The sequence below is a fragment of the Bos taurus genome, chromosome 9 (genome assembly GCF_002263795.3).
Source record: "Bos taurus isolate L1 Dominette 01449 registration number 42190680 breed Hereford chromosome 9, ARS-UCD2.0, whole genome shotgun sequence".
Taxonomy (NCBI): domain Eukaryota; kingdom Metazoa; phylum Chordata; class Mammalia; order Artiodactyla; family Bovidae; genus Bos; species Bos taurus.
The window spans coordinates 25,396,579-25,409,683 of record NC_037336.1 but is presented as its reverse complement, the minus strand read 5'-3'; the positions used below and the strand labels follow the sequence as shown (position 1 = coordinate 25,409,683).

Sequence of the window (13,105 nt, the reverse complement as noted above, 5' to 3'; positions counted from 1 at the left end):
CTTCCTCAGAGCAGTTCTCTCAGGGTTACTTGAGATGCTGTCTCCTGGGCTTAAGTCCTAAAAATTCCCACTGAATAAAACATAACTCTCAGAAATAAATAAGTAAATAAAATAGAGATATGACTAGAATATGGGGCAGAGTGTTCAGTAACAATATTGAACAGTTGTTACATGATTAGCTGTGAATTATGGTAGCTCAGATGGTAAAGAATCTGCCTGCAATGCAGGAGACCCTGGTTCCGTCCCTGGGTTAGGAAGATCCCCTGGAGAAGGGAATGGCAACCCACTCTAGTATTCTCACTTGGAGAATCCCATGGACACACCATGGGGTCGAAAAGAGTTGGACATGACTGAATGACTAACACTTTCACTTTCACAGGTTTTGTAGCATTAGAGGTCATTTTAAAATAGTATTTGATATAATGCAAGAATGTGGCATGTGTTGTTAAAAGAGTGTTGAATAACAGAATCATAATAGCATTTCGGGGACCAGAATATCTTGCAGAAGAAAGCAGTTTAGTGCAGTATGGGCTCAGTGGCTCAGTTGTGTCTGATTCTTTGTGGCTCCATCGACTGTGGCCCGCCAGGCTCCTCTGTCCATGGAATTCTCCAGGCAAGAATACTGGAGTGGGATGCCATTTCCTCTTCCAGGGGATCTTCCTGACTCAAGGATCGAACCTGCATCTTTTGTGTCTCCTGCATTGGCAGGTGGATTCTTTACCACCAGCAGCACCAAGTTAGGGGATTTTTAGATATCCCAAACAGTGATGGAAGAGAAGGTACTGAGATTATTGATGCTGCTGTGTATAGGTTTTTCATATAAGGACTTAATGCATTCGTACTCAGGGCCTGCTTGGAGTTAGGAAGCCTGGATATGTCCGGTTTCTTCCTGACACGGGTGCTACATTTAGAAGTATGCCATGCTACTCTCGCCTCTATTCCCTTGTACTATCGTACCCTGCCCTGGAAGGCTCTTCCCTCCCTGTCCAAATCCCCCGGTCCACGGCTTCACTTGGACCCGCCTGCTTCACGTAGCCTATGCAGAATATTCCCCCACCTTTCTCTCTTCTGTGAGCGCCTGCAGTATGTTCAACACCTTTTGCACTGCACACTTTCCTCTCTCTGAATATTATTGCATAGATTAGTCTGGGAGACCCCGAGTAAGTCAGAAGTTCAGTGCAAGCCAATGAGGTCTTCGTCCCACACCCAGCGTGATACTGTGTGGAGAGAAACTGCTCTGAGCGCTGCCCTGGTTCTTGGGACTCACCTAGCCTTTCTTTCCCATTCTCAGGTTCTCTTTGTGCCAGATGCCAACTTTCCCTCGAGTACCTTAAGGTTATCATCATCCAGCCCTGGTGCTACTGTCTCTCCTTCATCATCAGATGCAGAATACGATAAACTGCCTGTATGTATTTCACTCTTGCACTGAAGTGCATATTTATCAGCACCGGTTTTTGAATAATTATAGAAAATAACTCACGTTATTTTTCTCAGGAGTTCATCTGAAACTCCCCTCCCTCACTGAAGAGGTGGGGTTAAAATAATTTGTCATTAGTTGAGAAAAGAAACCAGTTCACATTTAAGGTCTCAAAGGCAGAAATGCATGTCTTGTTTATGTAGAAGTTAAACTCTCAGTGAGGCCGGTAGTTTATTTGTATCACTTTTACTCCTTTTTCTACAGAATTTGAATGAGTTCAATATGAATTCTTTCATTTAAGATATTTTCTAAAGACGTGATGGGGCATTTTTATAGGTTCATATATATATGCTTTAAAAATCTTAGTTTGACTTGGGTGATTATTTTTGAAGGATGGAAGACATTTACCTTTTATAAATACTCAAGTTTAATAAAAACAGGTTGCTTATAGGAAACTTAAATAACTGAATTCATATAAATAAATAATATTTTTTAAGTGTTTCTATTTGTGGAAATTTTTGCTTTCTAAAGGATGCTGACTTAGCAAGAAAGGCCTTAAAACCCATCGAGAGAGTCTTATCATCCACTTCGGAAGAGGATGAGCCAGGAGTGGTAAAATTTTTGAAAATGAATTGCCGGTACTTCACTGATGGAAAGGTATATGGTTATGCAGTTTGGTTTTTTTTCCCCTTAGAATCTGTGGAAAACTAAACCAGTTCCAAATTACCAAAGGTAGACTACTTAAAAATATCTTACCTGAAGTTTCAGCTGCAAGATTTCACAACTGTGTATTTGTTTTTTCCACTTGGATGCCTGGCATTTTACTTATTAAGGGAATAGTAACCATTGAGTGGACGTGTGATTCTTTGCAATCTTGGGTTTATCACTTATATTTAGTTCTTAGCCCGTAAAGTTTTAGGGAGACAGTATAGAATGTGTTTTAACAGCAAATGCTAGAGTCAGAGTCGCTGAACTTAAATTACAGCTCTTTGCCACTAGCTCTGAGACCATGGGCAAAATACTTACACTTCCTAAGTTTCCATTTTCCTCGTATGAAGTAAGAATAAAGTCGTGTCTGACTCTGTGCGACCCCATAGACGGCAGCCCACCAGGCTCCCCCGTCCCTGGGATTCTCCAGGCAAGAGCACTGGAGTGGGTTGCCATTTCCTTCTCCAATGCATGAAAGTGAAAAGTGAAAGTGAAGTCACTCAGTTGTGTCCGACTCTTAGCCACCCCAAGGACTGCAGCCCACCAGGCTCCTCCGTCCATGGGATTTTCCAGGCAAGAGTACTGGAGTAGGGTGCCATTGCCTTCTCCAACTAAAAGATAATCCATGATAACCAACAGGGACGTACCGTGTAGCACATGAAACTCTAGAGCTCAGTGTTATGTGGCAGCCTGGATGGGAGGTTTGGGGGAGAATGAATACATGCATGTGTGTGGCTGAGTCCCTTTGCTCTTCACCTGAAACTATCACAACATTGTTTGTTGATTGGTTATACCCCAGTGCAAAATAAAACATTTTAAAAAATAATTTAAAACAAAAAAAGATGATTCATTTAAGGAGCTTAGCACTTGACTTGGAAAATGCTAAGTTATCAACTTGTTTGCCACTAGAGATGCTAGTATGAAAATGTCTGTTATATAATTTTTTTAGTTTTTTGCTTGTTGGTGTTTTGTATAAAAAACAAACCTACTTTTAGTGAGCCTCTGAAGAAGGGGTAATGTTGATATAAAGCGAATTCCTTGCTCATAGGAATGCTAGGTTCCAGTGGTAGAAAAAACTTTTGCAACCAAGAATAAGTAATGTCTGAAAGGCAAAACTTTTTGCTGTGGTGATCACTAAACTCATTAAGAGTATCAAAATAAATAATTTACCTAAAGGGAGTCGTTTGTATCCTATTGTGCCTGGTAGACAATATCCCCATGGTCAACATGGTCTACCATGTAAACCGACAAAGTTTCAGACAAGTTCCCACCATGCTACTGTTTTTTTGCTTTCTTTTTTTTTCTTTTAGGCCACACCACATGGCTTGTGGGATCTTAGTTCCCCAAGCACGAATTGAACCCAGGCCCTCAGCAGCTAAAGTACTAGGTCCTAACCACTGGAACGCCAGGGAATTCCCAACTGTTCTTTGCTTTCAGTTTCCATAGTTTGAATATATTCACTTCTGTTTATAAAAATTTCATATTCCTATTTGCTGAATGTGGGCTTTCTGAGCATCTTAGATCAAAATGTTAGGGGTGTTCTTTGACACTGAGACTGAGATAGCTACCCCCAGAGAACAGTACCATGCACTTGCTGCAGACGTGAATACATGCTGAGTGAATTGTAAAGTCCACAGTTCTCAATCAGGAAACCACCTGGGACAGCCCTTCTCATTTTACCAACAGGGAACTGGGGCATCTGAGACATACATGTGAAACCCAAGATCCCCGTACTATTGAGCAGCCATGCTCGAACCAGCCTCAGCTGATGGCCACAGCGAGGTGTGTCTGTTTCCCTGACTCAGCACTCCGTACCCAACAATGCAATTTCTTCAGCCTGTTTTTCCAGTAGAAAGGTTGCAATTGTCCTGTAAGATACCGGGGTTCACGAAGTCAATGGGATGGCAACATGAGTTCACTAAAGCTGCTATGCTGATTGCATCTCGCCCGTAGCGACTCTGTTCTGTCTTTTTCCTCAGGGTGTGGTCGGAGGCGTCATGATTGTCACTCCTAACAACATCATGTTCGACCCTCACAAGTCCGATCCCCTGGTCATTGAAAATGGGTGTGAGGAATACGGCCTCATCTGCCCCATGGAAGAGGTTGTTTCCATCGCCCTCTACAATGATATCTCCCACATGAAGATCAAAGATGCCTTGCCATCGTAAGACACCTTTCTTTGTTTACCAGCCAAGGGAGTATTGGGAGAATTAAATGCAGTTAAAAAGTGAGGGCATTGGTGGGAGAGACTGTGTAGAGGTGAGTTTGAAGGTAGAATATTTGTGTATTAAATTTTTAAAAAATAGAAAAAAGAGAAAATGGAAATGATAAAGTCAATAATAAGGAAGAGTAGAACATTCACAAATGAGAAAATTTAAAAAACCAGCATGTAAGAATGCTGTTTCTTTGGCTTATTTTCCTGAATGCATGTTCTTAATTTATGGAAGAATAGGTGAAGTTTCTCTGAAAGAATTTGTCTATCAAGAGTTAATCAGGATTTTCTATTTGGTTTAATTGGTAAGCAGAGTTATATTCTTCTTCTGCTTGTGTCTTTCCTTAATCCTTTGTGGAGAGAGATTTGAGTGGACGGTGGAGAGGCAGTGCCCTGTAGGCAGACTGCCGTAAGTGTTGTGAAAGAGAATAATAGTAGTTTATTTTGTCTCTGAAGTGTAGGTGGATATTGCTTTAGTTCTGATTACTTTTGTCTTCTAAAACTGAGTTTTTTGATTGAAAAAAAAGAAGCTCCCCATGAAGAAACAGCTTAAGAAAACTCAGAATTTATTCACTTGTAGAGCTAATCTGATTCCTTATCATTTTGTCAGTGTGCCTAATTCTGTATACTGTGTATGTGTTAGCAGTATAAACATCTTTAGAAGGTCTCAGTGATAGGAAGCAAGAGACAGAGCAGTGGGTTCAACAGTGGAAAGGGAAACCAGCCCCTTGGACTCATAAAAAGAATGAAAGGAAACTAGGGAACTAACCCAGAAACAGAGTCTCTAGGGGTCTATGCCAGCAGGCTCCCCTGGGCTTCTGCAGTCCTTAGCATCTGATTTGCCAGACCCTGCAGTGGCCTAGTCACTGAAGGAACCATGGAAGCATGGCCACTGGGGTCTCTCTGAGTCCTGGCAGAAGTGTCTAAGTGGGAGGTTTTAGGAGGCAGTACAGCAGGCCAGGCAGTTGTGCATGACAGTGCCTGGGTTTTCTGCCACTCTGTGGCTCCACGACCTTCCTGAGTAACTCAATCTTGAGCCTCAGTTTTCTCATCTGTAAAATGGAATTAATAGTATTTTTTAGCCTGCAGAGCTGTTACAAGAACTAAAAGGGTTGATATACCAAAACTCTTAGAAAACAGCCTGGTGCCTATGTATAGGTTGTTTATTTGAACCTTCCGTGCATGTCTGAAACTCTTCATTATTCTGTGGGAATCTTCTATTCGTGCAGATTGAGGGTTCTAATACATCTTAGTGTATGCCTCTTGTGTGGCTGGGATATGTTGACGAGTGGGTCACAGCCACTGTCTCGCCATCTGCTGGGTACAACAGGCAGACAAGAGTGGTACCTGAGCAGCACTGTAGACATAGACGTGAACACAGCATTCCATGAGAACCGTGTGAGGGAGTGTCCAGCCATCTTGGAATCTTTCAATGAGGAAGAGGAAAGGGAGTGAAAGAGTTAGTTTTGAAAAGAAAGAATGAACATGGTGATGAGAGGAAAGAAGACAAACACAGGTAAAGAAACAGTTAAGTTTGGAAGTGGATGGCCAGGCAGTTAGGGGCATTTCCTGCCCAGGGATGGCTTCTAATGGAGCAATTCTATTGCACATCTTCAGGGAAGGATGTTAAGTGTTCCTTTAGTAATAGGGAAGATATACCCTTACAGAAAGATTTCTCTCAATGTGAGATTGTGTTTCATGGTCCAAGGCTAATGCTGAAGCTGGGGAGAGAGGGAGGAGTTGAGAATTGGCTCCTAGTGTGCTGAAATTATTTTGGAGTTGTATAGTGATTGTTCCTGTGGATGCAGGGATCTAAAGACGTTTTTAGTCTAATGAAGAATATGTGCATCAATGAGCAAAATAGAATGAGGTAGTAGAATCAGTGCCAAATGAATTTGGTACTGACCTCAGAATTCCATCAACTGTTGAAAAGTTTAAATTTCATTATTTAAAGTTGTATGTTAAAACAAGAAGTGCAGATTATCTGGTTGCCACGTGAAAATAGTTATTATTTATTTTTATTATTACAAAATTTTTTTATTGGAAGATAATAAAAGTGTGTGTGTTTAAAACCTCTCGATCTTCACCTTCAGGCCTTATATACTTTGTGCAAGACATTTTGTAGCTCCAGCTGCCATGGAGACTAGGAAGGGAACAACTGAAGGGATTATTGGTCATCATTAGGCCCCTGGTTGAGTCTAGAAAACATTAATCAACAGCAGAGCCAGTTGACATCACTGTTTACGTTGCCTCAGAAGAGCTTGGCAGCTGCAATACAAAAAAAAAAAAAAAAAAGGCAAAACAAACAAAACAGATGGCTAAATTAATCCTGGCTTGGATTAGGTAGAACAAGAAGGGAGGGGTAGATGAGAAGGTAATAGAGAAGGCTGATTAGAGTGCAGTTGTATGCTTTCTTTGTGGAGGTCAAGCTAGCCAGGGAAGTAAGAGATGAGGAAGAGACTTAAGTGTTCATTGGAAGATGATTTTGCTTATCAATTTGCTTATTAAGTATGTGAAAAGCTGGGCTTCTTTGTTACAGAACTGACTTTGGTCTTTAATATGCCAAATTATATTTGGGGTCTGAAAATGGAAATTATGCTACATTATACTTGAGTCTAGGATTGAAGCATCTGTAACATCTCTTGAGATGCTCATGGTGAGCAGAACGTTTTTGTGTCTGCAGGCTTCTTCCAAACAGAGATACTGTCACAATTGTCTTTTAGCATATATGGTGTGTAGGGGCTCAGAAAATGATTATTGAATTGAAATGAATTATGAATTAGAGGCCTCTTAAAGCATTTGTCAGAGCCTAACAGTTACATAGGCTTTTATTTTATATTGGAAAAAAACCTGGATGCTCCATGCAAGTGATTTATTCAGTAACTTTGGGGAGACAGGCTTGTAACTTGAACTTCCTAGGACTTTACTGAGTATTGTCATAATTATTTCAAAGCCAGGATAATAAAGTATTACCTGAATATGATCTAGCCTTTTTAGAAAATTTATTTCTGAAATCCAAACATGTTATTTTTTAAAAGGGTTTTATATTTGTGCTCTAATCCATATCAACAGTAAGGTAAGTAAACTATGGAGAACTTTGGAGAACATGTTTAATCAATATTTTTTGTATAATCTAAATCTGGGTAATAAAGCATCTGTCACTAAGGAAAAATACTTGACCCTGTCCCAGGAAACTATGTTTCAGCTGATAAAACAGCTGCTTATTGCCATAAAGTAAAATGATAGTGTAATAAAATGAAAGAGATAAGAAATGTAAACCAATTGTTGTAAGAGCTCATTTGACTTATTTTCATAAAATTTTAAACTGTAAAATGGAGCTGGTGCTATATACCTGCAGTAATAGGGGAAATAATCCTCTTGTATCTCCTTTAGGAGTAGAAGGATGTCTCTTTTTGAAAGTGTTGGATCTTAAACCAGGAAACCAAAATTATGGTTCCATGTCAGTTACTTTATGAAGCAGTTAAATGAGTAGCCACTTGGTCAATGAGCCATTCAGAAGTAATGTAGTTGGTTTATGTACTATTTTATGAAAAAAGGAAAAGCCTTGAATGTCTAAGGAATTTTAGACATAGTACTAAAACATTCACTCTCCTTTGTCTTTCATGAAAATCAGAAACTTGATTTCATCATTAAAAATCTGGTGGGTGACATCTCCATGTTCATAAATGACCTCAAATACCATTCATTTGCTTCTAATAGGATATGCAAGCAACTCTCATGGTTCTTTATTTTGCCACTTTTTATGGTTGATTTTATTTTTCATTTTGAAGTCAATCTCTTGATTTTATTTCCTTGCTTTAAAGTCCTTTAAACATAAATTTAAGTTGTGGTATATTTATGTTTTGGTTTTTTGGTTGGATTTTGTTTTAGTTTTTTTTTTGCCTTTCATCCTTTTGCTTTGGGTTTTGTTTTTAACATTCCATGTGCACCCACCATTTTTCCCCCTGCAGTGACCTACCTCAGGATCTTTGTCCTCTGTACAGGCCTGGAGAATGGGAAGACCTGGCTTCAGAAAAGGATATCAACCCATTCAGTAAGTTCAAATCTCTCAACAAAGAAAAACGGCAGCAGATCGGAGAGAGAACCATCACTTCGGATTCCACATCGACAGGACCTTCAGAGAAGTCGACGGAATACATAGAAACAAAGCCCTCAGACAGCTCTGTGTCCGACAGGGTAAAGAAACTGGAATCCTCTGCAGAGGCAACCCAGCAATCTACCCCAGTAGCTAACGTCAGCAAGGAGCCTTCTGACACTGCGTTTGAATCTATAGCCAAAGAAAATTCTCTTTTAGGGGAAGATGATGACTTCGTTGACTTGGAAGAGCTTTCTTCTCAAACTAAAGGTGGAATGGACAAAAGAGACACCTCAAAGGAGTGCCTTTCTCTTGACCCAGAGGAACTAAGGAAGACTAAATCACGAGTAAGCAGTTCTACTACGGAAATTCAGTCAGCCCTGAACTTTTCGGGAACAGAGTGTGATGCTGAACTGAAGGGAGCCCTAGACTTAAAAACCTGTGAGAAACAAGATATAATGCCAGAGGTGGACAAGCAGTCTGGGTCCCCAGAAAGCCAGGTGGAAAACACGCTGAACATACATGAAGATCTAGATAAAGTCAAACTCATTGAATATTACCTTAATAAGAACAAAGAAGGGTCACAGTTACCTGATAACGTGCAGAAGGCAGAGCTAAGCGATGGCAAAAGTACTGAGCCAGTGGGCATAGACATTACCCTTAGTAGTTCTCTTCCCCAGACAGGTGATCCCCCGACTGAGGGCAAGGAAGAGCCAGATAAAACCTGGGCGAAAGCGAGAGCACCCCTTCCGTTGCAACTGAGCTCCTCTACAGAAGAAAGTATGAATAAAGAGTATCCACACTCCTCTTTGGAATCTACTCTGGACAACAGCTGCCAAGGTGCACAAATGGATAATAAATCTGAAATTCAGTTATGGCTATTAAAGAAAATTCAGGTACCCATTGAAGGTAAGCCATTTTTAATTTCTTTCTATTCTGTTCTATAGGCATATCTTGTTTTATTGTGCCTCACAGAAACTGCATTTTTTTTTTACAAATTGAAGACCTGTGGCAACCCCACATCAAACAAGACCATTGGCGCCCTGTTTCCAACAGTATTTGTCTACTTTATGTCTCTGTTTCACATTTTGGTCATTCTTGCAATATTTCAGACTTTTTCATTATTATATTTGTGGTGATCTGTGATCACTGATCTTAGATATTACCCCTGAAGGTTCAGATGGTGGTTAACAGTTTTTTTAGCAATAAAGGATTCTCTAATTACATTGTACTCTTTTTTTTAGATATAATGCTATTGCACACTTAATAGACTACAATATAATATAAACAACTTTTATAGGCACTGGGAAACCAAAAAAAAATTGTGTTACTCACTTGATTGTGATATTTGCTTTATCTTGATAGTCTGGGACCAAACCCACAATGTCTCCAAGGTATGCCTGTATAGTTGCCTTTCTAAAATTTGCACATGCAATAGTAAAAGTAGTACAGTTATTTGAGAACAATGTTTCCTCAATGGAGCATATCTTTATTGGTACACAGAAGGGTTTGAATTGCACAGGTCCACTTGTGTACAGATTTTTTTCCCAATAAATTTGAAATACAATATTGCACCATCAGTAGTTGGTTGAATCTATGGAGGAGGGATATGGAGAGACAGCTCTAAAGTTATACATGTGTTTTTAACTGCAAAAGTGTCAGCATCTCTAAACCCTGTGTTATTCAAGGGTCAATAGTAATTGGGAAGAATCAGCAATATATGGTATCTATTTTGAACATTGAACTATGACACAGAATTCTATAATGAAAGTAGTGTGCTTTTTTTTTTTTTTTAATCTTTCAAGGGACTTTTCCATTTTCACTTTGGTTTTTGAAGGTATTTCAGTTTTAAACTGAATGGCATTGTGGTATGATGTGGTCCTCAGTACCATTCATTGATATGTATTCTTTCGGGTTGTCACAAATCTCTACTCTTTGCTGTGGTGTTGGTTTTTATCCTTATTCCTAGTTTGTAGCATCTCATGTGATGTAGACCAACATGAAACATCCGGAACTTTCACCTTTTGTGCTTAAGAAGGTCTGAAAGATTTAGTTAGTCCTAACCTAACATGATCATGTTATATGATATTTATGCCATATGTTTTGACTTTCCACCACTAAGAGGGGACTGGAAATTCTTTGTAAGTTGAAATATTTCAGTATCACCAGTATTATTAATAATGGAGTTTTTTTTTTTCATGTGTGATTCAGATATACTTCCTTCAAAAGAAGAGAAAAGCAAAACTCCACCCATGTTTCTATGCATTAAAGTGGGAAAACCGATGAGGAAATCCTTTGCCACTCACACAACAGCCATGGTTCAGCAGTATGGCAAACGAAGAAAGCAACCGGAGTACTGGTTTGCGGTTCCTCGGGAGAGGTGCGTGTGGGCTAGAACAGGAAATCTGTTGGTCAGGTAGACTCTAATTGCATCTCAATTTTTAATTTAGTCTTGAAATTCTTGATTTTATTCTTGAATAAGAGATTTCTCTTCATGGTACATCTTAGAATTTCTAAAAGGATGTTATTTCAGTAGCTTTCAGCTAAAGGGTGCTTTCAATATAGCAAATTTGAAGTCATCTTCGGTCCTATGTGCAGAACCACTTTCAAAACTTTCTACCCAGCTGAATTTTAAATGAAGGAAGATTGAGGTATTTTCAGGTGCCAGTAAGTGGAAGTGCTATTCTGTTGGGAATAAAGGAATCTGATGGAGCAGAGCTAAACCCCAAGTGCTACCCAAAGGCATGATTTTAATTTTAAAGTGTCTGTTATTCTTGGGGGGGGGGATTAAAGATTGCTTTCCCCTTATGAAATGTGACTGAAATCATCTGGGTGCGCTTGGGGGGCTACATAGACCTCTGAAGATATTTGTATTTTTTAATTGCCAAAGAAGTTTTATTGGTGATGTGACAGTCTAGGACAGCAGGGACAGTGGCATGGCATTCTTCAGCAGTGCGTCACTGAGCAATACATCTTTATAATAGAAATATTTAGGAAATGTTAGTTTTTAGAAAAGAAAATTTATTTTGTATGTGATAGAATAAAAATTTCTTCTCAGAGGCCTTGAAACTAGTCTTCAAAATTGTTAAACACACACGTTTTTCCTTTTCCTAACTAGTTATCAAGGCATGCTTTTTGGTTAACATACCTGCCAAGAATAAATACTCAGTGAGCTTCCTTAAGCATGAATGTTTATTTATTTAAATGAACTTGTTCCCAGATGTCTCAATATTGAAGAAGTAATTTCATTTTACTTTATTTTTTTGGCCATGCCACTCAGCTTGTGGAAACTTAGTTCCCAACCAGGGATTGAACCCAGTCCACGGCTGTGAAGGAGCCAAGTCTTAACCACTGGACCTCCAGGGAATTCCCAAGCATGATTTCTTAATAAAGCAAAATTAAAATCCAAACATAAGTACAACTTCTGGCTGATTAGTGCCCAGAGTGGTAATTCTCCTGAAGAGTTGCCTGATCTTAATAAATCATAGTTTAATGTGAAGCTAATTAGGAGAATTTTAATCAAGGAATTTGCTAATATTTTTTCTGTTTGGAATACAAACTCATGTTAACATAGATGTTAAACATAATTTGTTTTATGTTTACAAGGTGTACTCACTCCTCTCCCTGTGCTTACAACCCCAACACTGACTCCTTCAAAGTTTACAGATACTGAGGGATACAAAGAAAATATGTGTCTTTTACATTTCTTCTCGAAATATTTGCAAATAATTTCTGAAGCCCTGTGAAAATCAGAGTTCTAGAATCATATGTCATAGATATATAATATCTTAGAGGTTTAGGCCAATTCCTGATTTTATTGGTGGAGATAACAAAGTACTGACTCTTTCAGCTATATTTAAGTTATGTGGATTCATGGTCTATTGGGAAACCTACCTATATCATTTTCTCTCTGGAAAAATGTATTGTTTATAATATAATGAATTTAGGTTTTTTCAGTTTTATTATCTTTGAGATGTATGTGTACCAACGAATCTTACAGAGTGATTTATTTGCAGTCTCACACATCTAGTTATTTTACTGTCATTCTTTAAGCCAGAATAAGTCTGTAATGCTGAAACAGCACTTCTCTTTGACTTCGCACACAAGTAGTTATTGTGAGCTTTTTTAAAGTGGGTCACTTGTTGAATTCCATTACATTGTATTTTTTAGTGTGTCTGTATTTTTTTTGTTGTTGTCTTTGGCTAGCAAATAACCTGACATACTTGTCTTTCTTTAACTAATCATTAATTGACCAAATATTTTTCTGGGAAATATTATAACTCACTATGTTAATGATGTTTTTTGTGTAGATGTTGGGAATTTTTTTTCAGTTCTTTACGTATTTCCGTCTCTACCTACCCTAAGGGAAGCCACATTTTAGTTTAAGATTGGGAAATGGAATAGAATGGAGAGCCCCAAAATAAACCCACACTTTTATGGTCAGTTAATCTACAACAAAGCAGGCAAGAATATAGGGCAAAGACGGTCTCTTCAGTAAATGGTGATGGGAAAACTGAATCACTTTCTTACACCACATAGAAAAGTAAAATAGGTTAAAGGTGTAAATGCAAGACTTGAAACTCCTTCAAGAAAACATAGGCAGTATGCTCTTTGACATCAGGCTCAGCAATATTTTTTTGGATACGTCTTCTTAGGTGAGAGCAACAGGAGC

At 38.8% G+C, this 13,105-nt stretch overlaps 1 protein-coding gene across 11 annotated transcripts in view; it reads left to right on the top strand.

The window, feature by feature from the left end:
* NCOA7 (nuclear receptor coactivator 7) overlaps window positions 1-13,105 on the top strand; it is a 161,884-nt gene that overhangs the window by 110,646 nt on the left and 38,133 nt on the right. For 10 of the 11 annotated variants that reach the window (XM_024996940.2, XM_005210720.5, XM_059890078.1 and 7 more), the window contains 5 exons: window positions 1,292-1,405; window positions 1,949-2,074; window positions 4,105-4,289; window positions 8,309-9,342; window positions 10,645-10,813. In XM_024996940.2, the coding sequence (XP_024852708.1) occupies window positions 1,292-1,405; window positions 1,949-2,074; window positions 4,105-4,289; window positions 8,309-9,342; window positions 10,645-10,813 (1,628 nt within the window). The remainder of the gene's footprint in view (window positions 1-1,291; window positions 1,406-1,948; window positions 2,075-4,104; window positions 4,290-8,308; window positions 9,343-10,644; window positions 10,814-13,105) is intronic. The other variant, XM_059890077.1, reaches the window with a different exon arrangement.